Source organism: Musa acuminata, chromosome BXJ3-11, assembly GCF_036884655.1.
Source record: "Musa acuminata AAA Group cultivar baxijiao chromosome BXJ3-11, Cavendish_Baxijiao_AAA, whole genome shotgun sequence".
In the NCBI taxonomy this organism is placed as follows: Eukaryota; Viridiplantae; Streptophyta; class Magnoliopsida; order Zingiberales; family Musaceae; genus Musa; species Musa acuminata.
The window spans coordinates 30,741,243-30,765,867 of NC_088359.1; the positions used below are offsets into that span (position 1 = coordinate 30,741,243).

Genomic DNA, 24,625 nt, shown 5'->3' on the forward strand with positions numbered 1-24,625 from the left:
ATAAAAATATCTTAGAAAGTCAATATAAGATTTTGATTCTTTTTATGTCTCCTGAAAAAAGATATTTTCATCTATATAACTTCCAATTTTTGTGACTCAATCTTTAATAAATCTCTAGTCATTAGCTCTAATATCATTTTATTGGTGAGGGAGAAGTTTCTAAAAATTAAATTCTTCAAAGATTACTTATAAGATCATTGAATTATCTCAGTTTAACCACAATATCCTTATATATTCTTTCATCATCTTTAGATTCCCTAGAGATATATCAATGACTACCGAAAGTATTCATCATATCTTATTTTTATTTTCATTTTCAAGATCTAGAGATACATAGGATGTTTATAAAATAATCGAATGTTAATTTCTAAGATTTTTTATATTATGATTTCTTATTCTTTTATAATACTAATTCTAGAATTTCTAAAATATTTATTAATAACGAATATATAATCAACTAACTACCACTCATCATGTAAATGTCATGTAAGACTAAGATAAAAGCACAGGTAATCTAACATCCTCTTACCGATATGAATAGAAGTTCAAAAGATAGCTCGAGCCATCTCCCTTATGGAATATTTGTAGGAACATTTCTATTTGTATGGTCGATTATGAACTGCCTCCTCTATACAATATTTGCATAAATATTTTTGAAAGTTCAATGGGCAACTCAAATCGATTATAAACTATTTTTTTATAAAATATTCGTAATAATATTCTTAGATAATAAGTCTAGAGAAATCACGTTATATTCCGAATGACTTCTCGCATATGGATCAGGACCACATTGGACTTACGAAGACGTAAATGATATTTTCCCCTAATAGTTATCAATCTAATATGTATCCACTAATTTCTTTTTCATACGTACAACTAAAGAATTCGTCAATCGCAACCCAACCGAAATCCTTTTCGAGATATTAATTCATATATGATATCGGTTTATTACTTAGCTATTTGTGAGAGGATTTAGATGCTGAAAGAAACACATGCATCGCTAAAAAGCCAAGAAATAAACGCTCATTATGTGCATGTACATCTCGAAACCCAACTAACCTATCGGGTGGTCACAAGTTGACGCTCTGGTACCTACCACCACGCAGGGCAGCAGCAGCAGCATTCATGTCTGTAGCAGTCGCATTTATCGTCCGCTGCGAGCAGAGTAGTTAGCACAAGCCTTTCACCCAACTACCACCTCTCTTCTTAAGACCCGTTCTTCACCCTTCTCTCCTCCTCAGATCCTGGTCTCCACCTCTCGTGGTTTCTCCTACTCCCCTCCTTCGGGTTCTCGTCTTATTGTGTTCATCAGCGAGTAATTATTCTTCCTGTGTTTTTGGTTTCCAGAACGATTATTAGTACTTGATCGCTTTGACATTGGCACTCTGTATATGGCAGTGGGATCGGAGACGGTGATGGTGGACCAAGTCCCATTCGCTCCTGAGATCACGGTCACCAAACCATTAAGCCTCCTGGGCTATGGTAAGTCGGCACTCATTTCGACCCATCATCCCTAACTTCGATGAATGGACACCGTCCCTAACTTTCGACCCATTAAGCCTCCTGTACTCTTGTTGTTCTTGTGACGCAGGCGTCACCGACATCGAGATTCATTTTCTACAGATCAAGTATAACGCGATTGGGATCTACATGGAGAAGGAGATCATTCAGCATTTAGCGGATTGGAAGGGCAAAAAGGGATCCGAGCTAGCCGAAGATGATGTCTTCTTTGATGCTGTCGTTTCAGGTGACAATTACATATGACCATTAGGTCAGAGCAAGATATGGCTCCCACAGTCGGGTCTTTGTTGAAGGTTTGCAGTTCCTTGTATGCTTGCGGCAGACTATTTATCTTGATGACTCTACGTCGTCATGTGCAGCTCCAGTCGAAAAATACTTCAGAATCGTGGTGATTAAGGAGATCAAAGGTTCCCAGTACGGTGTGCAACTCGAGAGTGCTGTGAGAGACAGATTGGCAGCCATCGACAAGTACGAAGAGGAAGAAGAGGAAGCACTCGAAAAGGTCACCGAGTTTTTCCAGAAGAAGTACTTCAAGAAGGATTCTCTGATAACGTTTCATTTCCCTGCAGCTTCTCGCACTGCTGAGGTAAATATCAGATCGGGATACACATATATAATAACCCTTCTCAAGACTGAGGAAAGAAGAAGAAAGAGGAATCAAGCCGAAACTGATATGTTTGGGTTTTACCTCTGCAGATATCCTTTGCGACGGAGGGAAAGGAGGAAGCGAAGGCGAAGGTGGAGAATCCAAACGTGGCTGAGATGATCCAGAAATGGTACTTGGGTGGGACTAGGTCGGTGTCTCCAACCACTGTGAAGAGCTTGGCTGACAACCTTGGGACGATGCTCGCTCAGTAGCTCTTTGGGTGACCAGTTTCGCGTATGGGCAAGAACAAATAATCGTGAAATTTCGTACCAGGCGATGTACCGCGTGAGGTTTCATCCATGTTGCATGCGACATCATGTTTCCCGTACCAAAAGGATGAACACTTTTAGCGGATATTTGTAGGGTTTGATTTGGATCACTTGTCTGAAATAAACTGCAGTAAATACTAAAATACGAAGAGTTTGTGAGCTAAGAGATTAACATTATGTCTTCCGAAATGACAAATAGTGAGCATTGAGCTCCTCAATGCAGTCTGGAGGAAACAGAGGGTCGCCATGGTCGGTCCCTTCACACTACCGCGACGTCATTGTCCCATCTCCGGCCTCCGCCCCACATTGGTCGAGCAGCGAGCGTCGGCAAGTCGGGCACGAGGGCTGCAACGCAAGCCACGCGTCGATGCACTTGACGTGGAACCCGTGATGACACTTGGGCAGCACCCGGACCTTCTCCCCATCGCCGAACTCTCCGAGACATATCGGGCACTCCGTCGCCGTGACGCCGGCCCCCGGCCCGTACACCGTCGTCGGGATCTGACGGAGTGCCTTCTTCTCGAGTCCGGTAGCCGCCGTCGCCTCGGGGATCTCGAGAGCAAGACGGGGGCGGGCGCACCGGATCGCGCACCGCAAGATGGAACCCAGCCCCAGCGCACATACCAGAGTACAAAGCAGTGCTGCTAGAACGACAGGCACGCTGGTAGTGAAATAAGCGTCGGCGGGGCCTCCAGCGTCCCCTGGCTTGGCTCCATCGGACAAAAGTGGTGGTGTGTCGAGGAGCCGGCGCATGGCTGGCATCCGCATCGGCGTATGGTCCGTTAGTGCAGTGATAGGGAGGAGCAAAGGACGATGCGAAGCATCTCTTCTTTCTTCTTCCCCCCTCTTTCTTGCGAAATACCTAAGAAGGTTGCTTCTTCCCTGACAGTAACAGAGCAGCCTGTTAGATCATATATATGTCTAGGAAGCTTGGATTGAGGATTTGGTGAAGGAGGAGCAGGTGCAACAAAGCCTGCACGGACATGACCAGATATTGATGTTAGTGTTCCTGATGAAGCGATCATAGAAGCATATGACAAGGGAATTAGTTGAACATAAACAACATAGTTGAGGGGGTTGAGAAGTTGGTATAGGCATCACTGTCCCACCCAATCATATCTGACCAGAGTCGGGCGTCGATCGTCGCTGCATCAGAAGAGGAATCAATTGTTGGATAGCTTCGTGGTATGTATGTCTGATGAGGTTTCGGAGGAGCTTTGTTTCTGGTGTTCATATCAAATATCTACACCCACCTGATGGGATGATGCCATCTGTTGTGTGTCACAATGGGCAGTCCCTTTCCGAGACTGTATGATTGGATGATGGCTAGACTTTACAGCTGAGTGTCTTTTGATTTTTTTTTGTGTACGCCATTTGCAAATATCTTCGTCGGATTGAGATTTTTTGAGGTGACGCTTGTCCCCTAGTGATCAAATAATGGATCATAGTACTCAATATTATTATTATTATTATTATTATTATTATTATTATTATTATTGATTCGAGATTACATAATTTTATCCGTATCTCGACATTTATATTGACATGAGTCGATATCTATTGAGGATAGCATCTGTATTAAAACTCAACCTATCTCTAGGTAGACGATAATCATCATGAACCTCGAATCATATATAAAGATAATTCGAATCATTTAGCAAATTAATACATGATTGATTTATTAACCATGGATAAAAATATCCTTTTGGACTCATTTTACTAAAAGAATTATAATTTCTTGAATCATCCACTAAAATAAATTTGGGTATCAAAGATTTCACGTTATGAATGATGGGATATATAGAATATCCTACTCAAATAGTAGATTTTATCTCTCAATTTTTTTTCTTGCATAAGTTCAATCCGCTTAATTCAATGTAAATGAAAAGAACATTAAGATTATCGATAAATGGCTAACTTAATCAGAAGTCAACCATGACTACAATAAGATTTAAAATTATATAGATTTGAGCTGAACTAGTTTGACTAATATATATGAAATTATGTGTGAAAAATCTAAATGATGAATTTATGAACCAAACACGATATATTTCACTATTATTTCTAATACTCAAATAAAATAAGATTATTTTTTAGTTATATTTTAATCTTCATTTCACTATTATTTATGAACCAAACATAATATATTTCACTATTATTTTTAATACTCAAATAAAATAATATTATTTTAATACTCAAATAAATGATGAATATTTTTACGACGCATAATACTGAAAGGTCGATTTGAATCATTTGAAGGTTAACGACCCTTATTTTGATAGAAGGCTGATTGTGACGGTTAAGTTTCATGATATAAATCATGATCATTCATTCACCATCTCTCAATAACTTATGTTGATCGAAATCATGATTAATGATATAAGACACAATTATATATAATATCTAATTATATAAAGTATTTTTTAGAACTAAGTCCCTCACCATAATCTCGGAGCATGCCCTTGCTTGCTTTCTCTTCGTTTTCGTTCCTCGTTGCTCGAGTAGTTTAAAAAGAAGAGTAATCTTTTTTAAAAAAAAATAAAAAATATTCTCATGAGAATAAATAAAAAAATTTTTTAAAATAAAAATAAATATATATATTTTTTTAAAAAAATTATCATATATATATATATATATTTATATATTTATATATATAATTTGGTGCTGAAAAAAAGAACATGAAGATCCCAACAAAGCAAACCATCTGTGCCTGAAGCTCACAAAAGTCCATGTGGAATTCTGGACCAAAGAAAATAAAGGAGACAGATTACCAACACAAGGCAATATGGGGGAAAAAAAAAAGAAAAAAAAAAAGGATCCTAAATATGAAAAAGTAGGAACGTACTTATTATTACCGAGGGGGTTAGCCGAGTTTATCCCCCTCTCCCTGTCTCTCCTGACATCGCACAGTTCGTGTGCTGCCGGAGATCTCTCTCCCTCCTCCCCAATTTTTGCTTCCTCGCCTTGTGTCCGAATTAAGGAAGAGGGAGAAGCATCAACGTCGGACGAAGCGGCAGCCGAATGCCGTCGAAATCCTTGATCCCTCCCCCGACGACTCCCAATCCCAACCTCCCCCGCCCCAACGCCCCCGTCGTGCCGCCGTCTATGTGCGGCGGCGGCGGCGACCTTGATCCCGCGCCGCATTTCGGAGGACCCCACCACCGGCGGGCCCACTCCGAGCTGGCCTTCCGGATCTCCGAGGACCTCCATCTGGGCCCCGCCTCCGAGGACGACGTCTTCCGGACTTACATGGACGTGGAGAAGATCGGATCGGGGATGGAGGACGGTGAAGCGCCCGCTTCGGAAGCAGCCGAGCACTCGGGCCCTCGGGATCGGTCGGCGGTGGATTGTTTGTCGGGGAACGAGGGCAATGCCGCCGCCCGGCCGAAGCATCGGCACAGCAACTCGGTCGATGCGTCCAGCTCTAGAGGCGAGGGAGTGTTCGGGGACGTGATGGAGGCCAAGAAAGCCATGCCACCCGAGAAACTTGCGGAATTGGCGGTGATCGACCCGAAGAGGGCCAAGAGGTTTGCACATTCCACCAACATTTCAGTCTCATTAGGGTTCCGCCGATGCCTGAACTCTTCTTCTTGTTGGGTTCGTGACAGCATTGCTTGAATTGGGTTTCATTTTTCTCTTCGGAGGGGGTTGGATGCTTCCCTATATTGCTTCTCGCATCCACTTGCTTTTGTGGACCGCATAACGGTTTTGTGATTGCCAGTGAGACAATCGACTAGAAATCGATCGAGTACAACGAAGTAGTCCACGATTTAAGTTATCCTTGTGTTGTTTCCTTCCTCTTTCTCTTATTTTCGAGTAATCCTTTGATAGTTGTAAGTGCATCTCTTGCCCCATCAGGATGTTGCTTCATCTCTTTCTCAGATTCTATTTCTATTTCTTCAATGTATTGTCAATTTCCTGTTTCCATTGACTAGATCATCAAGCAAGATGAATTAAATGAAAATAAGCTAAAACTTGGCAAGTTGTCAAATTGAGAAATTTTATAATTCAGAGCTGCCTTATCTCGAAACATGAGAGCATAGCTGACAGTGATAGCTTTTATGTTGATGGTTTTATTCGAGAGGCTACCTCCAATCATGTCAAACATTTCCCTTCGTGAAACATGTTAGTCAATATAAACAAACATTATATGATGTGAAGCCATATCCTTAATTACAAAATATTTAAAATTTGGTTAAATTATGGACTCGAGATTGCCAATTAGCTACTAATTGTATCTTCTTGCCTCCACAATTCCACTTAGTTTCTTGTAGTCTCATTTTCTTCACGGAGTTATTTCTTGCGATGAGTGAAATGGACTCACAAATAAATTCATTTATTTGTGAATTTATTATCATATGTTTCTCCAAGCTTGTATGCTAGAATAAAAGCATATTTTGAGTTATTTTCCATGACTATATGCAGAATTCTAGCAAATCGTCAGTCTGCAGCTCGCTCGAAACAACGGAAAGCAAATTATATTGTAGAACTTGAGCGAAAAGTACAGACTCTTCAAACCGAAGCTACCACTCTTTCAGCACAGCTTACACTGTTCCAGGTTGTTATAAGTTTTTTTTTTTCACTTTCTTTTGTGATTTATTTCTTCTTGCTTGTTAAGGCAATTAGTATGTTAGTATGTTTAATGTGCTACATTACGGACTCACTACAGTCTTGTTGCTGATGCATCCGGGAGTGGCGGTTCATCCATCAAAACCATGAAGCAATTTGGTTCTAGTTGGACTAGATTTGTGAATTCCATCATGCTGGCCTGTTTTGATTTGTTCTTAAGTTGCAACCATTGTCAGCTTACGCGTAGGATTAGTCAAGTTTATGCTGCGTCTCAGTTGATGATTTGGTTTTAGTCTCAGGTAATGGGTCTTTGTTTGAGTCAGATTATGGATAAATTTGTTTTACATATGTTGGCTCTGTATTTCTGATTATCCACAGATCACTGATTTTGTCTTACAAAAGAATCCAAATGAGAATGAAAAAACAACTGGATTTGATTAGTAAATGTCCACGTTTCTGGAGTTGGTTAGAGTCTGTTTATCTAGGAATTAGAAAGAGTCAACAAGTCGGAACTATTTGTGGCTAATGTTAGATCTTATGTCAAGTCCTAAAGAGATTTGTTTCTCATAAGGCAAATGGTACTGCTGGAATTACTTGAAGGAATCTATAGTTGGCTAGAGATCAAGTGTTTTATTTCCTTTTCTATCATCATTAGTTACTCTGACAGGGAAAGGAATAGTTAGTTTAATTATGGAAGTGAGGGACTAGCAGCTGTTGTAATAACTTGTATATGGTATTAATCATATAAAATATATTCTAATGTCTGGTTGCATGCTCTTTTCTTAATTTGTATATGTTCTGCATTTAAAATAATCCATTTCTCCTCTATGCATGTCTTCTCTTCTGTCTACGATATGATATTATTTGTGCAGCCTATGTTTTGTTTAGTTTGAGCCACTGAATTTTTATGGATAGCAATTTTTTTCTTTTTAGCAACAAATGGGTATTGGATTGTGCATAAAAAATCAGGATGATTTGAATTAATACTGTCAGTATGTGTTCCATTAACATGTTCACTTGCCTTAAACTAAAATATTCACACTGCACGTTTGGAAGAATTTGTCTGCTTTATGGTCTGCATTTAACAAGTTTGAGGTCTTTTTCTTCATGCTTCTCTATGTCAGATAACTTCAGAAATATGACTAATATCTCTATAATTTTGTTGCTTCTTTCCAGAAAGATATATCCGAGTTGGCCACTGAAAATGCAGGACTGAAGTTATGGCTACAATCTATGGAGCAACAAGCTCAGTTGAATGATGGTCAGGTTTTTTATCTTTCTCAAATTACAAAATTTTAAGAAGAAGAGAACATATACATGAATGTTTTATCTGTGTCCAGCCTTTCCTTGACCTGTTAGTTTCTGCTTTCTGCTGTTGGTGTCTTGCATGTGTTGTGTGCCATTACAAAATTCAGTATATTCACACAAACATGCAAGCATGTAGACAGACAATTATGGAAACAATCACAAGTGCAGACACAGGAGAGGTCCCTTCTATTGCTAGAGTCCTGATTCAAGAACTGGTTCATGGCCTCAATATACTCTCCTTAACCGATGTCCTTTTCACATTTTATATGTTGTAAATATGAGCCTAGTTGACTTTACAAGATCTTCTTATCTTTCTTTTAGAGTCCTTTTTACGATGTGCTTCGTGTTGGAAAATCAACTCCATACTGGGTGACATGCAACGGTGGCACACACAGATGAGTAGGTAATTCTAGTGCGGGGTCTTTTGTGATTGTGGGTGTTAAATTGAACATATTTTAGGGTCATATATGGATGAGTTGTGAAATAAAGTGTCAGCGGTGGGAGTGTAACATTGAGGAGCATCATGGAGATTGGAAAAGATTAGTGAGAAAGGAGAACTTGAATATTTAGATTTATCAAGCTATTATTTCTTTTACTTTGACCAATCGATAAATTACATTCTAAATTCTCGTTCTCTCTATTCATTCTTCTTCCTACCTCTCCATCTCTCCCTTTTATTTCTTCTTTCTTATGTTCCAATATCTCGTTTACATATAAGGATGCCTATAAGTTCCTGAGATCATTTATAAGTGCTGTAATCGATAGCCATCCATACTTGTTCACTATCAAGGGGAAGATGGCATGGGATGCAGGTACAACATAATTTTGGTGCATCATTGCCGTCCCACTGAAGTTCAAATAGACTAGGTCAGCAAGCGGCTTTGAATACTTTCCCAGGACCCATCTACCTAGCCATCACCGTCATGTGTTTTTCATGAATCTGATCTCCCATGTGACTGACTGATGCTTACCACTTCCATGTCCAATTTAGCCTCCCTTTCGGAGTTTTGTCCCTCAGCACAACACCTCTCTGGGCCAGATGTACAGCCGTAACAAGGAACCTGACATCAAGCACCATTTTTGGTTTTTAGTCAAGCCTGGTTATAATACATTGATCTTATGACTGTTTAGTGATATTATTGATTGACTCTAGATTTCTTTTTTATATGTTGAAGCATGGCAAGGTGTCAGATCACCATTACAGAACATTAAATTATTTTTACTAGAACAGTTCAGCAATATGTAGGTTTCCTGGTATATCCTTTTGCTAAGTCATTTCTTGTCTGCTTAAGAATTTATGAACAGCAGCATATTAGCTTGCTTAAAAGGGGTTTCTCAATTCTTGGGTTGACTTTTGTCAAATTTACAAGTATTTAAATTTCCATGCAGACCCTTTGAATCCTGTTGGAGCTTTAAGAATTTATGAACTGCAGCATATTAGCTTGCTTAAAAGGGGTTTCTCAATTCTTGGGACGACTTTTGTTAAATTTACAAGTATTTAAATTTCCATGCAGACCCTTTTAACCCTGGTGGAGCTTAGATTTTGTTCTGTAGAAATATCATCATTTGTTAATTCTCCTGGTGGAGCCTCTCTTCTATACCATCTTTATTTTTTTGAAGGTGAATCCGGTGAACAAAATTATTGGTAGAAGAATCCAGTAAATTTTGTTTGCTTTTGCTCCCTAGAATCAAATATTTTGTGTTAAAATTTGTTGTCATGGTGCTCTTCCTTTGCAGGATATACTTGTAGAACAATTGTATAAAATCGGAACTTCTTTATAACTGAAACATTCTTTAATGATTTGTCTTCAGGCGTTAGTGATGGGTTGAAGCAGGAAGTTGAAAGGCTTAAGATTGCAACCGGTGAAAAAGTGGAGAGAAGCGAGGCATATAATCTAGGACTCATGAACCTTCCTTTCTTACCGTTTGTGATGCCTTCACAGGAGCAACCACGAAATCATCAACGAGGCTTTGAATTTCAAGCTCAGATTCAGCAGTCTCAACTTGATAACAACAGTGTGCCATCGAATATGATGCAGCAGGGTCACCTTATGGTACTGCCAGGAGTAGACATCAGAAAGGGCTCAGAGATTCTCAATCCAGATAACTCTATCACCGCAAGTGAGGGCAGCTGCAATTCCTAGCAAGACTGCGAGCAACATGTTTAGTTTGATTCATCTGTCCAAAGCCCGACTTCATCAAGCTTCTCTCAAGGACGATGGTGTTTGATTCCATCTTCTTTTTGTGAGATATTATTATTTTTCATTTAAGATATGTGATTCAAATTTCTGAATGCCGTGTCTTCCTTGTTTGTAGATATTGCCATCTTCTCATTATTTGTTTTGGGGTTGATGACTATCTGACAAAGCTGTACTTTACTCTGTTTTATGTTGATGTTCTTGAAACTTTTAATTTTGATGACAAACATGCTGTGTTTTTTTCCTAACAAATTAAAATTTTGAAGCGATATGCTTTCTTTTGAGCTGGAAGATTAATTGGGATTCTTGTGGAGTTTAGTGTTACAGTAAACCATGGTTAATCTTCTTTTAAGGTCAACCAACCAAAAGGAAGAATATGACTCTTCCACACTTTTATACTTATAAAATCAAAAGATACAAATTCAAAGCATCCTAAGTAGTTTAAGTAGTAGCAATAAGTCCCAAAGTCGATTCTAGTTCAAACTTACATCGAAAGTCAAAAGAAGATGAGTTCTTCCTCGTAGTCGAAGTCCTTTATGGATGCTTCATCCAACTATTATGAGAATTTCTAAAGCCACGATGATGATGCTCACTGTCCAAACCTCACATGGCGATGATTCGAAGAACTTGAACGACGAAGCTAGAAAGACGGTGAACACTTTTCTCGTCCATCCGCGCGGTGGAAAACTTTTATGGGTAGTACATTTGGTAGGCGTTTCATGGTAAATGTATTCAGTTTCACATCGATTGATTGATGAGCAGAGGAATCAAAATCATTAGGCCATTCATGCGGCATTACATCGAACGAGCGAACAGAGGCTCGAAACAGTCGGCGTTTTAAAGTGGAGACCGGTAGCTAACGCGTCCCTGTGACGGCCTCACCTCATCTGCTTACCAACTGCAGACACCAAACGTGCCCTGTCCTGTCCAGGTGACTTTAACGCCTCCCGCGGGAGTCGAAGGCAACGAACGAGGCAGCGCATATGCTGCAGTGGGTGAGTCTCGTCATCCTCTCCGGTTGGATGACGACGAAGCAATGTTTGAGAGCGTCGGTGCTACTTCGACGTAGACCCCTCTTGTGGAGTCGACATCCCCCTCTTGATTCCCACCGTCCAAATCGACTGGAGGTCACACTCATGGACGCCGCCCATGGATGTAGGGGGCCAAAATCCCATGGACTTGTTTGGTAGGCTTCGACGGTGTTGATCTCATAAGGTTTCATGGTGAGGTCTAAATTCTTACTTAAACACTATGATTAAACATTCATACTCATCTTAAGATTTGATTCAGTGATCACATTAGGATCCTGAATCGAACCATCTCATCGATTCCGATTCAATTTAGAATCATAAAATCGTGATCGGCTCAACCTAATATTAGACCAAAGAGCTTAACAAAGCAAGTGTACATATTAAAGAGAATCCAACTATGAAAGAAGATGGAATTTACCCAAATCCAGCCTCGCATGAGTAGCTGACGGGTGTATAGAACCAACCTACTTATGTGAATCATATTCAGGTAAATCACAGAATCATCAACTCCGAGCAAGCGTAAGATTCTCTTGCTGTCCCAACTATATTTCCATCGTGATGCTCGTGCCATGTCTGAACCACAGGAGAATCCAAGGTCGTTGTCACTGTGCAGACAGGTAGGTGCACAGGAGCAACGAAAGAAAGAAAGAAAGAAAGAGAGAAGGCAACAGGAGAACGATATTGAAAGCATCAAAATCGTGGTAAGACGTAATGTCAAGCGATTTATCCGATCGGCTATACAATCTATGATTGTATATTGAAACAACCACTGCATGATGCTGATGATGATAGCCATGCATTTCCAAGAACGTTAGTGGCATGTCATCGATCAAAGCCATTATCAGGTGCATGTTTGGATCAACATCTTGAAGATGAACTCGTAAGGCCTCAGGGTTTGGCGCTCACTGGTAAGTAAGAACGACCAAAGAACCGAGGTTTAAAGTGAAAACCTCTCCTGCCCGATCCCTTCTATTATAATCGACTATAATCATGCATACAGTGGCAGTGGAAGGGTCTTTTCAGCTTCCCATCTCGTTGAGTCGTCTCTGCCGACAGTTGGGATGGCTTATAGAGTCCACATGTCGTCGCCGCCGCAGATGCTCTTCATCATCCATCAAGTCATGAAATCTTATACACATCTGAAAAGGTATCAAAATCCACGCAAGTAAATGTCAAAGGATAAATCTATCTATCGTCTTGTTTCTGGAGGAATACGAAGCGTTCGCATCCGCCAAGCTGTTTCGAACCAGTTGCTTTTGTCTGAAGCAAACTCAACAGTTCATTCATGTAGAGATTCTTCTTGTGTTTGTAGTAAGAAAGACAAGTGCCATTCGAGAACACTATCCACTGATTAGGCATAAGCGGCAATAGAGACGCAGATGGTCTGACATGAGCATGGCGACGACAAGTTGTCGCCCACCTCACTTGCTCTGTCCGTGCTTTGGCCACCAAAAGCATCATCCTTCAACCTTCAGATGCGGAAATGATAAGGACAGACGCGGTAATCCACAGCGTAGTTTCTCATAGGGCATCTTTGTGTACACGATGAGAAGGAACGAATGAAGTACCTCGTCCCGTTATCCGGTCCATTTATGTCATATCAATCAACAGGGACTCGCCCACACAAGATATGCTTCATTTAATATTTTTCATTATTTATCTCTACAATTATTCTGGATCGAAAACACAGAGAGAGAGAGAGAGAGAGAGAGAGAGATTAATCGTCATGTGCCACAGTCTGCAATTAGAATGGCTCCAAAAAGACATTAGACCACTCCACGCCAAGCCGATTGACCGCGATGTCCGCAAACCCATGTGCTTCTAACATGGTAGGGCTGCTGCTGTGTTCTTCCTCCGTTTTGGAAGACCAATCTGCATTGCTCGTCCCAGTTAGTATATTAGTTAGTATTCATGCATGCATGCATGCATGCATTGATGGCTGTCCGTTTAGTGATCGTATCAAACAGATCACATGACGGACAATCTGCCACGTCAAGATTCCTGGCCTTGTTTATCACGTATCCTGTGATCGATCCTCGCTCTTAGGAATCACACCATCGATGAGAGCATCGAGAGATGGCTTACTCTTTGTATTCACAGCAAACAGTGCAGGTGGTAAGGCGGTCCCTGTCTTCCATAGTTCGGTACTCTCTTTGGAACATCTGCATGTGCTCTTGATTTGGATATCTGCTGCTGCTGCTGCCACATGTTTCAGGGTTCCCGCCAACTTGAGTCTCCCATACAAGGAAAGTTACGGAGCCGCTCGCCTTTATCTCCTCTATAAATACCCTCCTCCCCTCCCTTTCCCTTCCACAAGGAATCCAACGCGCCGTCTCCGCATTCGATGGCCATCCCCAGGTTCTCTCTCTCCGACGCGCTCTTTCTTCTCTTCTCTTCCTCCTGCTTCCTCGCCCGAGGAACACTGGGTGACTCTTACGATTGGCAGAGCGCGCATGCGACGTTCTATGGTGGCGGCGACGCCTCCGGGACAATGGGTGAGTGCTTCTTGCTGCTGCTCGAGGACGCATGGATCCTTTTTATCTGATGAGACATGGATTGCTTTTTGTCATGTAGGAGGTGCTTGTGGGTATGGCGATCTCTACAGTCAAGGTTACGGCACGAACACCGCCGCCCTGAGCACGGCCCTTTTCAATGACGGGCTCAGCTGCGGGTCGTGTTACGAGCTGAAGTGCGACGATGACCCGCGGTGGTGCCTGCCGGGCTCGATCGTGATCACTGCCACCAACTTTTGCCCCCCAAACTACGCTCTTCCCAGCGATGATGGAGGGTGGTGCAATCCTCCTCGCCCGCACTTCGACATGGCCGAGCCGGCGTTTCTGCAAATCGCTCAGTACCGGGCTGGGATCGTGCCGGTAGCCTTCAGAAGGCAAGTGAAATCATTCGCCAGACTCACATGCACGAACAGCGGTAACTGATGATGTCTATGGTTGCCTACTTGGCAGGGTGCCATGCGCGAAGAAAGGAGGCGTCAGGTTCACCATCAATGGCCACTCCTACTTCAACCTGGTCTTGATCACCAACGTGGCGGGCGCCGGCGACGTATGTGCGGTCTCCATCAAGGGCTCCCGGACCGGGTGGCAGGTCATGTCCCGGAACTGGGGCCAGAACTGGCAGAGCAACGCGTATCTCGATGGCCAAAGCCTCTCCTTCCAAGTCACCACCAGCGACGGCCGGACCATCACCAGCTACGATGTCGTGCCCACCGATTGGCAGTTCGGCCAGACCTTCGAAGGAGGACAACTTTAGCTCTTCCATCCACTCTCTCTCTCTCTCTCTCTCTCTCTCTCTCTTCTCCATTGTCTCCTATACCGCCATTGCCGAGGTTGCTTCGGTAGCACCCGCTAAGGCTCTACCGCAGACGAATAGATAGCCCTCTTTGGTGCTACTCCTCCTAAACATAATTTGCCTTATGGATATTGGCTTGTGGGAAGGCCTTATCAAGCCACATGTATTAATTTGTAACTTCGTTTGCATTCTATGTGCATGAATGTTTTCTATCTGCCCATCATCACCTTACCTTAATTGTGTATGTCAGAAGGAAGAGCAGAAAACTCAAAAAACACACCAAGAGAAAAACTTAAAAAGATCTATAAATAAATGATATATAAAAAAATAATTTGTCTATCCATTTATCTTTCCATTCTCTCCCCCACTAAACATAATTCCACCACAGATTAGTCAATCAATACAGGGCCCCATTTTTCTTGCTATGCTTCTCTTTTGTGTTCTACGTTGGGAAGAACACAAGTTAAGGGGAATCGGGAAGCATTTCAGACAATGCCAAGGCACATGCGGCCTGGTAGCACACAGTATGGCATGGGATTCCACCATGTGTTCTTGCCTGCCTCCAGTGACTTGCTGCCTGCCGCCCGCCGCCCGCCGCCCGTGGTCTTAGTTCAGTTCCAAGTGCACCTGCCAATCCATGTGGAACCATATGCATCGCTGTCCTTTTGCATTGCCGATCACCGAAAAGCTCATGATGGAGCTTTTCACCTAGTAAATCTCTTGTCACTGTGGTAACATCTTGGCCCTCTCACATATTTCCCTTCGATCGGGAGATTTACCATCTCCTCCGCTGTCTGTGAAGTCAAAGTTTCTTTTGATCTTCTATCTTAGATGATATTGATGTCGAATTCTACTGTTGTCTGCTATACGCTGAACAGAGTCGATCCAATGGAGCTCCAAAGAAGAAAGTTAACATTAATGAATGTGAAAGAGTAGGTTTTGCTGGACAGTCTGGCTGGCTGTTGGCAACTCTACTAACATCTTGGTGGTAATGCATCATGACTCAACATCATGTGATCGAAATTTCGACTCCTTTAATTCCTAACAAGTGAAGCTAAAGTCAGCCCATATTTCTTTATGCCCCAAAAACATTGTTTTGGGTCGACCCAAACCTCAGCCTCAATCAAATTCGATTGGACTGGGAGCCTAATTGGGCCTGAACTCGGGCCCTGCATTGGGTTGGGCTCCAGCATTCACACAACTATAAAATCTCGACGCCAAATTATCGATCTTGAATTCTAATAAAAGGAAAAAGAAATATCGGAAATGCTGCAAAGTAGTAAAAAAAACGCTTTACTTGATGAATCAGCCGATCTAACGAAGCTAATGAAGTGACCATTGAGGTTTTCTATCGATCTCATCACCCCGCAGCTGATTCCACCCAAGTGGGGCAAGCAAATCATACGAGATCTGATTCCTTTTGTTAATCGTCTGAGTCGGGACACGCAAAGGACGAAATTAATGCCACGAAAAAGAAATGACAGTGGGAAGATAATGTAATGTATATTAGGAGCAGTTTGTCTCCTACAGAATGATTGGCCTATTTTGGCAGATTGAGGCCGACTATCTCAACACTTTCGGGCCCTCAATTCATCTCAACAATCGTCTTCTCATGAAAGCTTGTGCCAGTAGCTCGATCTTTACGAGCGCAAGAGAGGAACTGCTAAAAAGGCCGGGGGGTGGAAACGGTGAAAGCTGATATGATTGTGATCGACATGTCAACATATGGCGGGCCAGCGGAATTGAATGCGCAGCGACCATGTTTCCCTGCATCCGTTGGATCCCCGGAGATCAACGAGAGACGAAACAGTAGTGGTTTTTGAGTGACAGGGACAAGAGAGCAGCAGCAACACAGTGAACCGTTGGCTGGTTTCTTCCTCCGCGCAACGGGCCGGCCGCCTTGGACTTGTAGCTTTCCAGGCGGTAGCGGGTGTGGAACGCTTGCATGGCTACGCTGCACAGCAAATCATTAAAAGCATGACCTGCGAAACTTGTGGGAACAGTAAACAAATCACAAGGATGGAACCCCAGCTCCGACGACATCTAGTTTCCTGCAGCTAAAGCTACATGACCTTGGTAGCAGCAGGCCCCGCCCTACCTGTGTCTCTTGTGCCTCGAATCAACCTCATCCTCATCATCATCCTCGATGAGTGTGCCTCCCGGCCTTATTTTCCCGGAAGGAGAGATAAGAATATAGGATCATCATGATGCTACGCATGCGAGCTTTGATACTGTCGTAGAGCCCACGAGGATCTTCGTGCAGACCTCGATGATTGGAAGTCTTTTCTGTATATGTATGCTTCATGTATACGTAAGATTCAGGCGTCATGCGAACCCAGCTTTACATATGAATTACGCACTCGCAATGAACCACGGAACCTTACCAAAGAAGACTAACTAAGTCGAGGTCGAAGAACTCCGGCGTTCTTCGACGAGACGAGGGATAGAGCTTAATGGCATCCCTGTAATGGACATTAGAATCGTACACCCCAGCAAGAATTCATGGAACGTAGTTAACACTTATCGTTGACACGGTTGGCAAGGAAAGAGACACGATTGACGTGCCACCTAATGCTCCCCCTACTCCTTTGTCCGCGTTGGATGTATAGGCTTGCCAGGGGTTTAGATGGAGGAAATTGACGGCGGCGATCGAGTGGTTGTAGAGAGTTAGCTGCCAAATGCATAGGGTGGCAGAAGACGGTGACGGTTCAACCACAGGGCCGTCGTCGTCTCCAACGCATGTTTCTCGACTCCATTGACACACGCCTTAATTTGCATGTTGCTCCTCCTTGTGTACTATCTAAGAATTATCTACGTGGTGGGTAAATACGGATGAATGAACCGTTTCTTCACATAGCAATTCTTTGCATTTCATATTAGATTAAGGTAATACAAATGACAAAGATATGCCACTCAATATAAAATACAAGATAACAAACTACATGAAGATATTAGCTAGTTTAGTCGGAAAAAGATATTGACAGGAAATGCATGATTTCTTATTGACACACTATGAAATCTACTAACAAAATTTATTGTGATTCAAAGTGTCCAGCTGATGGAAGAGACAAAAGAGAGATTGAGAATTCACAGTGGCTGTAGTTTTTTAGGTTAATTTCATGCAAAATTATCACAAGAGAAACTTCAGATGAGGATGCCAACAAATACATAGAGAACTTGTCGTTCATCGATCGTACATCCGCAAAGACATGGATGTGGATGGACGATCTGTCTACGTCTACGGTGGCCAATGATATCTTTTTTGTCTTCATCAATGGGTGTCCTTCGGAGCAGGAAGGAACTTATTGTCTTCTTTGACGGGACCAATGCAGCCTTCGATCCCAAACAAAATGCCTGATGCCAAAGACAGTATATGATCCAGCGACATCGAAGTGGAGAAAATGGAAGCAGAAAATTCCTATTAATTTTTTGCTTCATTATTTGGTGATCGATCGGTGTTGCATGCTGACTTTGCTAGTCCACATCCGGTGGTCCTCATGAGGTACGACCCCAAAGGATTTCCATGTGAAGGTCACTTGTCATTCATTCATTTCTCTGAAAGCCAACTACATTCCTGCCTTCCCCTCATCTTTCTTGGACCACCACATCGGTACATGGCTCCATCAAGTCGCACCTAATTTTTCTCTTTCTCTCTCTCTCTCTCTCTCTCTCTGTCTACATATATATATATCTCTGCACACTGTAATGGATTTAACTTGAAAAATGGATCGAACCATATTACTGTATAGACAGATATATCGAGTTGGACGGTGTTAATTTTGTTATGGGGGACTATCGTCCTCCCCCTCTTCATCATGAAAACATAGCGATGAAAGTGAACTCAGGCCTCATCGACCGGGACCGTTAACACACTCTCTGGGACCATTTTTAGTAACAGGGAACCTTCTGTATACGACCCGAACTTGATCTATAAACTAGTTTTTCTTCACCTGATTGATCGATGGAATGGCAGTGTTTTCTCTCCTTTCGGTGTGAGTTTACGTGCATGTGTCGAGACACACAGGCGATCATGCGTGGGAAAGGAGAACGAGGTTAAACCATGTCACTCTCGTGTCCAAAGGCGTTCCGAATCATAAAAATGTGCGTCGAAATTGCATTCGTTTTCTGGTCCTGCATGAAGAAAGCACGTATGGAGTAGTACATCGACGTCCCTCCCCTCTTCCTCTCCACATCTCATTCACCATGGCCGGCAAAACGACAGAGCTGGAAATATGTTGATGTACATACGACATGGTCCACCCTCTAAACATCACAAAATCATGATTTCAGGTATGCTAACTCATGAGTTAGTCCCCACAGATCTATATGCTCGCTGAGACCCCATCCGATGCACCGGTCCATTAATGAAGTATTGAATTGTGAATCCAAACATAAGCTATTTTACGCAGATATTTCAGTGTTTCGTGCGATTTGCGTGAAATATTTGAGTGATAATGGATGAGGCTGACAGTGGATGGATCGTACAGGACAAATAGGACACAGTAGAGCCGACGACGCCTTCATCGAAGTCCCTGTCACCAGCTATCTCTTCATGCTTCAGGATGTTTTCAATTATTAGAGGATTAGGAAGGAAGAGCTACGTGTTCATCGCCTGAGGGAGCGAAGCAACCCGACGCACGACGAAGCCGCGGCCGATGCGGCGATGCCGGTGTTGAGATAATGCAATACACAATATAATTGAGGGCGCTATCAGATGTGGTCTCCACCTGCCATCTACGCAGGCATGTCTCCCGTTTCATCCCTGCACGAGTCGTGGAACCACGCGTCGCTCTCGTCCTCATCCTCCGTCGTTTGATGTTGATCCGACGATGGCCCCCTCCCCACTGCTGTTTCTGTGGAGTTAGCAAGTCAATACATCCAATAAAAAAGCTGAATTAAATGGGTCAAATCGAAGTAGGGATCGATTGGCCCGTCAGTACAGTGGTCGAGAACTTGAGGCCACAATTAGGCCACGTTCGTGTCATTTTGACTCAACCCGACTACCGCCCATCTCCGAGATCGAAGTTATGACTCGGTGGACCGGCCGAAAAGAGAGGGAGAGAGGGAGGGAACCGAAAGAATCTATCTATTCTTCTCATTGGATTATTTCCATGGTTTTCCTTTTTCCCATGACGTACGATCATAATATTTGCAATCTTCTCCTGTCGGGCAAAGGATGGACAGGTGGATGGGCCGGCCGGCCACTCTTCGCCTTCCCCCTCGCTTGCTTTGGCTTCGTCATCGCCAATGATTGCTTCCTCCGACCTCTTTTTAGCTGCGATGGAGATGAGAAGACAGATGGTTTTGCAGTGCTCCAACTAATTTGACCCAGAAATGACCGGCGACCCTATCGCAGACAGATTGACATCACGAGGGAGGGATGGGGAGAGAAACGACGAGTAATTGATAGACTGGGGAGGGGGGAGGTGGTGGCGGAACAGGGGACGGTCCCAGCTTCTTCCCCTCCTTGTGTACATTGCATGGACGGTGGGCACCCCATCTACATTGCTCGCCCTACATAAACATCTTTTCCTTCTCCTCGTTCACTTATTTCCGTGACTCGCATCTCGCGCGCTCTGTCTCTTTCCGTCGTCGGTATGACTCACTGTTTCCCATGTGAATGTGTAGCTCCGGATGTCGAGAGACATCCACCAACTGTTTGCAGGATGAAAGATGAAAAGGTTTTCCTCCGGTCGATCGAGACCGGGTGCAGAAAAGATAGCCCGGCAATCACAAGTGAGTGGGATTTGGGGGGTCCATATACCCCCTTCCGTGGTAGACGCCCGTCCGTCCCCGGACGTGCCTCAATTCCCCGTTTACGTGACCTCATTCATGCAGTGGAAATAAACGGAGGCCAAAGTTGCACGGGTTAATCTCAGGGAGTTAGATTGGGACGCTCGATCTGCATGTCGTATGCGCATAAATCGATTGATAACTACACCGAGCACTCTGCCCAAGTCGGTGGATCTGATGGTGTCCAAGAACAATGTAGCAGACTTCATCACCAACTATTTCATCCCTGTGAAACAAAGACAGAGGCAAAGCAAGAATCCTGGTAAGGATCTGATCCCATGTTGGCTGTGGAGAACACATGGGGAGCACGACACCCAAGTACGGAAGAAACAAAATCAGTCAGAATGTCCTCCGGGTAAGATAAAGAGGAAAGGAATCAAAGGCAGAGAAGCAAGTGCTAGTTGCCAACCAGTTTCCCCTTTTTTATTCCTCTCAAGTTTCTTCGGAACCTTCATCGACAGTTCTATAAGATTGCCACCAAGTAGGCGTATGGGGCAAAGCTGGTGTTTCTGAGAAGTCAAATCTTCAATTTACTCTCGACTGTTTGCTTGAGTTGGTGAGGATGATGGTATTAAAGCCGGTCTTTCATTTCTGTTTAGAATCTCAGATATTCTATCTTTTGATTTGATGTCTCAAAAGCTATACACCTGATGAAATCGTAGAAGGAACTGCAGGTGGGGTGCAATTAAGAAGCCAAAGCAAATTGAATGCTTGTGGGTAAATTGACTTGGCAGGTCACATTAACTCGAACGTTTCTCTGTTTGCATGGTTCTGGAAATTGATGGTTTCGAAAGTTACAGAGGCTGTCTTCTCCTTTTTCTCGCGTCCTGTTTTACCCTTCTTCACCAAGGCCTGCACATCTGTTTCCTGGGTGAATCTGAGTGCAGAAGCAACACCAGCTACGGGGTTGGTGCTTTTATGGCTCCCTCGGTCGATTCAGTTGGGGTTCATGCCAGAATCTGTCAGCTCTCTCTCTCTCTCTCTCTCTCTCTCTCTCTTGCATGAGGGGGCGTTTCTATCACGTTGAATGCTGTCCTTAGGTTCCTAGTGAGAAACGGATACTGGTGATGCCCGTGAAGACGGGGAAGCTTTGTTTCATGTGGTGACCTTTGGATAGGTGAGACAGAGCGGAGGCCTAGTCATTGAGAGACTCTTTGTGCGGTTAAAAGGTTCTTCCCTGCCCTGTTTGAGATGAGCAGTCATTGGCAGCGTCAGTCAATGCTGTTAACTCAATCGAACCCTCTCATTGTACTTTTCTTCCTGAGTAGAGGAGGGCATGGCACAGTTCGGTTTCACAAGAGATTTCTTCTTCTTCTTCTTTGCTACAATTTTCTGATAACTAGACGTGGCCATGGAGATCGCAATCGCAGCCTGCCAGTTGAAACCTTGTTGCTTCGACATTTACACTGGGAATTCCTTCTTTCACAAAGATACATGTCTCGCACTAAATTATAGACCTTCAGCATCAAGCTGTAGGTTGTGCAGCCAAGAATTTTGGCTTGGTTTTGACAGAGAATTCAGCAAGTGCTTTAGTTGGTGTTCCAAAATTAGATCCTTTGATACCACCATTCGGTCGTCTGCCGAAGTGGAATCCTTAATGAGAGGGGTTGGAACTCTAATCCAGACATGTGCATGTGATGTTCGAGATAGCTTATAGCTCTAACATTATAGACTCATACGAAATGTTCTACAGCTTAATGTTAGTGAGATCAAACCATATTTGTTCGAACACCTTCACGATGACATCGTGGTACTCCCTGGAGTTCAGCGACAGGTAACAAGCAAGCAGTTCCTCCAGATCTTTCGATGCCCGGATGTTGTTCTCGACTATCATCTCCAGCATAGAGTCCTTGAAGTCCCTGTGAGGGTTGGACGACGACTTCACCACCGCGAAGCTCTCCGATAAGCCCTTCCTCTTCTGCATTGCGGTGGCCGATGTCGTGGTCGACCCAGTGCACCTCCTGCTGCGGTGAGCCTGAACTTTCTTGCTTGAAAGCCGTGGCGAGTTGGTTCGCATTCGTAGACGATGAAATCCGGGAGAGGGCTTCATGGATTGCTTCTTGTCCTCCACATCTTTGTCCTCGAATTTGACTGCTTCCGGTTCTTTCGTTGCTGGCTTGGTGATGATTGGAGGGAGTCTGAGCTCTGAGACCGAGTCGAACTCATCGAGCTTCTCCGGTTTTGGAGTGATCGAGGTCTTGGTATCCATATCGATGATGATATCGGTCGGAGAGGATATAAATCTGCAGCTACAGGAGTTCGACCGGGAGGACAGGTCATTACACTGGAATCCGTAGTCGTCGTCGAAGTTGCTCTTTTGGAATTCGAGATCCTCGCCGTCGATATAGTAGTCGCGTTGACGCAACGGGCTCTCCACCTCAGGGAAGTCGGGAACGGACTCGGTCTTCCAAGCTCTGTAGCTACAGCCAGCGGAGACAGAGGAGGTGACCAACTTAGGCTTGGTGGGAGCTCGGATGGGCTTCTTCCTGCTTCTCTTATTGGACATCCGTGGTGGTTCCACGGGGAAATTGGTGTCCAAGGCCTTGGTGCGAGTTGGAGAGAAGGAAAACCTCTCCGCTTCCGTTCTGCTGGAGTAGTAGCAAGAAGCTCTATAGGGGAGGAGCTTAGTCTGTGGTGGCGGGAATGGCTTCGGCGTAGCGCTTGTTGCTGCTCTTGAAGGCTGGCCTTTCCCCGTGGGGTGCGGCGTGCTGCGGTTCTTGTTGGCTCTGTGACTCATGTCTTTGAGCTTGTAGAACCAAGCATTCGGCATCATGTCAGATAGCTTAAACCTGTAGTTCCCCATCACCCAGAATCCTAATTCGACCACCAAGAAGACGACGAAGAAGAAGAGAGGCTTACTACTTCGCAGTAGCCTAGATCTACGCTACTGTATCATGGCAAGGACAGAGAGAAGGAAATATGCTACTGAAACCTCGAAACAAGAAAGATATCCGAGGAACTCTAGATCATCAGAAACACAAAAGAACTTATCTGGGGAAACTCTGTGCTCTCAGTGCTTTCTTCTCATCTCAGTCTCAACCGGCCACAAACAAGAAACAGAAGAGCTAATTAGCAACATCATAACGCTGTGGTGACCTCAAAGCTCCCAAAGTACCTACAACGGCCACACAAAAGCTAAGCCTGAGATACCCAATATAGAAGACATGCACACAAGAACCTTCCAACACAAAAGCTACAGTGACCACACACAGGATGATTCCAAGAAGATGAAAGGGAAAGGTTAGACTCGTTATCCTTGGTGTGTGTATGAGGCAGTTCTTGATTTGGAGGGGAGGATGGGAGGGAGGGAGAAGATAAATAGGGAGGAGAAGAGGGTGGTGGTGGTGGTGGTGGTGGGGTGAGAAAGAGACCTGAGGTGTGTCTTTAGCCCACAGCGGGGTCCATATTGTAGAAGAGCTTAAAAGAAAAAGAAAGAAGGAACGCAAGGATGAAGGATGAGAAGGTTTGGGCTCCCTTAATTCACAGGTGAGACATGAAGAGCAATTTACTAATGTGTTCGTGTTAGATTGATCACCAAGCAACCATGCATGTTTCTTTTATCTTTCTTCTTTGTTTCTACGACTTGTCGGATGGTACGGTACATAAATGTTCGTCCACCAACCATGGATGGGTCTTCCTCATGCTCTCTCCACCATTTAATACGACGCTAAGCTTCCTCGTCGGCAAACCACAGCCCAGATTCGTGCTGAGCCTTGTTATCTAAGCAAACAGGGTGTTGTCCTCTGTTCATTCTAATCAACTCCATATAAAGGTGGGAAAGAAACAACCGGATGCGGTCGGATGTACACAGTCTTCTCCCGCAACCGAGCAACCTTACTATAAGCCGAAGCAGAGCCCGCAACACAGATTCGATCCATCCCTTTTTAAACTACTCATGCCATGTGATTCTCGATTTACCTGTCTGCTCCATGTTTCGTCATTTCCATGCAAGCAAGTTCTGCCGCCTTCGTTGGTATGTTAGCA

General features: G+C 43.7%; 5 protein-coding genes across 8 annotated transcripts; 3 read left to right on the forward strand and 2 right to left on the reverse strand.

Annotated features, from left to right (window-relative positions):
* Positions 1-1,210: 1,210 nt before the first annotated feature.
* LOC135652165 (chalcone isomerase-like protein 2) lies at positions 1,211-2,523 on the forward strand. Of its 2 annotated transcripts, XM_065172917.1 has the most exons (5): positions 1,211-1,315; positions 1,399-1,482; positions 1,592-1,747; positions 1,881-2,107; positions 2,218-2,523. In XM_065172917.1, coding segments are annotated over exons 1-5 (630 nt in total). In that variant the 5' UTR covers positions 1,211-1,314; the 3' UTR covers positions 2,380-2,523. The 2 variants fall into 2 exon arrangements, with proteins under 2 accessions (XP_065028989.1, XP_065028988.1); XM_065172916.1 differs by lacking the exon at positions 1,211-1,315 and having other exon boundaries at positions 1,392-1,482.
* A 44-nt stretch (positions 2,524-2,567) lies between these two features.
* Positions 2,568-3,677, reverse strand: LOC135652166 (RING-H2 finger protein ATL72-like). Of its 3 annotated transcripts, none has more exons than XM_065172920.1 (2): positions 3,546-3,677; positions 2,568-3,318 (listed from the first exon to the last, which is right to left on the reverse strand). In XM_065172920.1, the coding sequence occupies exon 2, from the start codon at positions 3,202-3,204 to the stop codon at positions 2,701-2,703; it is 504 nt and encodes a 167-aa protein (XP_065028992.1). In that variant the 5' UTR covers positions 3,205-3,318; positions 3,546-3,677; the 3' UTR covers positions 2,568-2,700. The 3 variants fall into 3 exon arrangements, with proteins under 3 accessions (XP_065028992.1, XP_065028991.1, XP_065028993.1); XM_065172919.1 differs by having other exon boundaries at positions 2,568-3,409; XM_065172921.1 differs by having other exon boundaries at positions 3,561-3,642.
* Positions 3,678-5,144: 1,467 nt separating this feature from the next.
* LOC135652284 (transcription factor RF2b-like) lies at positions 5,145-10,602 on the forward strand. Its single transcript, XM_065173120.1, has 4 exons — positions 5,145-5,963; positions 6,862-6,994; positions 8,182-8,266; positions 10,126-10,602. The coding sequence occupies exons 1-4, from the start codon at positions 5,458-5,460 to the stop codon at positions 10,455-10,457; spliced, it is 1,056 nt and encodes a 351-aa protein (XP_065029192.1). The 5' UTR covers positions 5,145-5,457; the 3' UTR covers positions 10,458-10,602.
* A 3,241-nt stretch (positions 10,603-13,843) lies between these two features.
* LOC135652285 (expansin-A2-like) lies at positions 13,844-15,060 on the forward strand. Its single transcript, XM_065173121.1, has 3 exons — positions 13,844-14,037; positions 14,117-14,429; positions 14,506-15,060. The coding sequence occupies exons 1-3, from the start codon at positions 13,887-13,889 to the stop codon at positions 14,807-14,809; spliced, it is 768 nt and encodes a 255-aa protein (XP_065029193.1). The 5' UTR covers positions 13,844-13,886; the 3' UTR covers positions 14,810-15,060.
* A 7,221-nt stretch (positions 15,061-22,281) lies between these two features.
* On the reverse strand, positions 22,282-23,868 carry LOC103972231 (transcription repressor OFP2-like). The gene is made up of 2 exons (XM_009386497.3): positions 23,852-23,868; positions 22,282-23,756 (listed from the first exon to the last, which is right to left on the reverse strand). The coding sequence occupies exon 2, from the start codon at positions 23,442-23,444 to the stop codon at positions 22,329-22,331; it is 1,116 nt and encodes a 371-aa protein (XP_009384772.2). The 5' UTR covers positions 23,445-23,756; positions 23,852-23,868; the 3' UTR covers positions 22,282-22,328.
* Between the last annotated feature and the right edge of the window lie 757 nt (positions 23,869-24,625).

Excerpts from the sequence above, each read along its gene's own strand:
- LOC135652165 (XM_065172916.1), top strand. The coding sequence starts at position 1,392 with ATGGCAGTGGGATCGGAGACGGTGATGGTGGACCAAGTCCCATTCGCT. Across the intron at positions 1,748-1,880 it reads CTTTGATGCTGTCGTTTCAG|CTCCAGTCGAAAAATACTTC; the intron begins GTGACAATTACA and ends CGTCATGTGCAG. Across the intron at positions 2,108-2,217 it reads CAGCTTCTCGCACTGCTGAG|ATATCCTTTGCGACGGAGGG; the intron begins GTAAATATCAGA and ends TTACCTCTGCAG.
- LOC135652166 (XM_065172920.1), bottom strand. The coding sequence starts at position 3,204 with ATGCGGATGCCAGCCATGCGCCGGCTCCTCGACACACCACCACTTTTG.
- LOC135652284 (XM_065173120.1), top strand. The coding sequence starts at position 5,458 with ATGCCGTCGAAATCCTTGATCCCTCCCCCGACGACTCCCAATCCCAAC. Across the intron at positions 5,964-6,861 it reads GACCCGAAGAGGGCCAAGAG|AATTCTAGCAAATCGTCAGT; the intron begins GTTTGCACATTC and ends GACTATATGCAG. Across the intron at positions 6,995-8,181 it reads CACAGCTTACACTGTTCCAG|AAAGATATATCCGAGTTGGC; the intron begins GTTGTTATAAGT and ends GCTTCTTTCCAG.
- LOC135652285 (XM_065173121.1), top strand. The coding sequence starts at position 13,887 with ATGGCCATCCCCAGGTTCTCTCTCTCCGACGCGCTCTTTCTTCTCTTC. Across the intron at positions 14,038-14,116 it reads CGACGCCTCCGGGACAATGG|GAGGTGCTTGTGGGTATGGC; the intron begins GTGAGTGCTTCT and ends TTTGTCATGTAG. Across the intron at positions 14,430-14,505 it reads GTGCCGGTAGCCTTCAGAAG|GGTGCCATGCGCGAAGAAAG; the intron begins GCAAGTGAAATC and ends CCTACTTGGCAG.
- LOC103972231 (XM_009386497.3), bottom strand. The coding sequence starts at position 23,444 with ATGGGGAACTACAGGTTTAAGCTATCTGACATGATGCCGAATGCTTGG.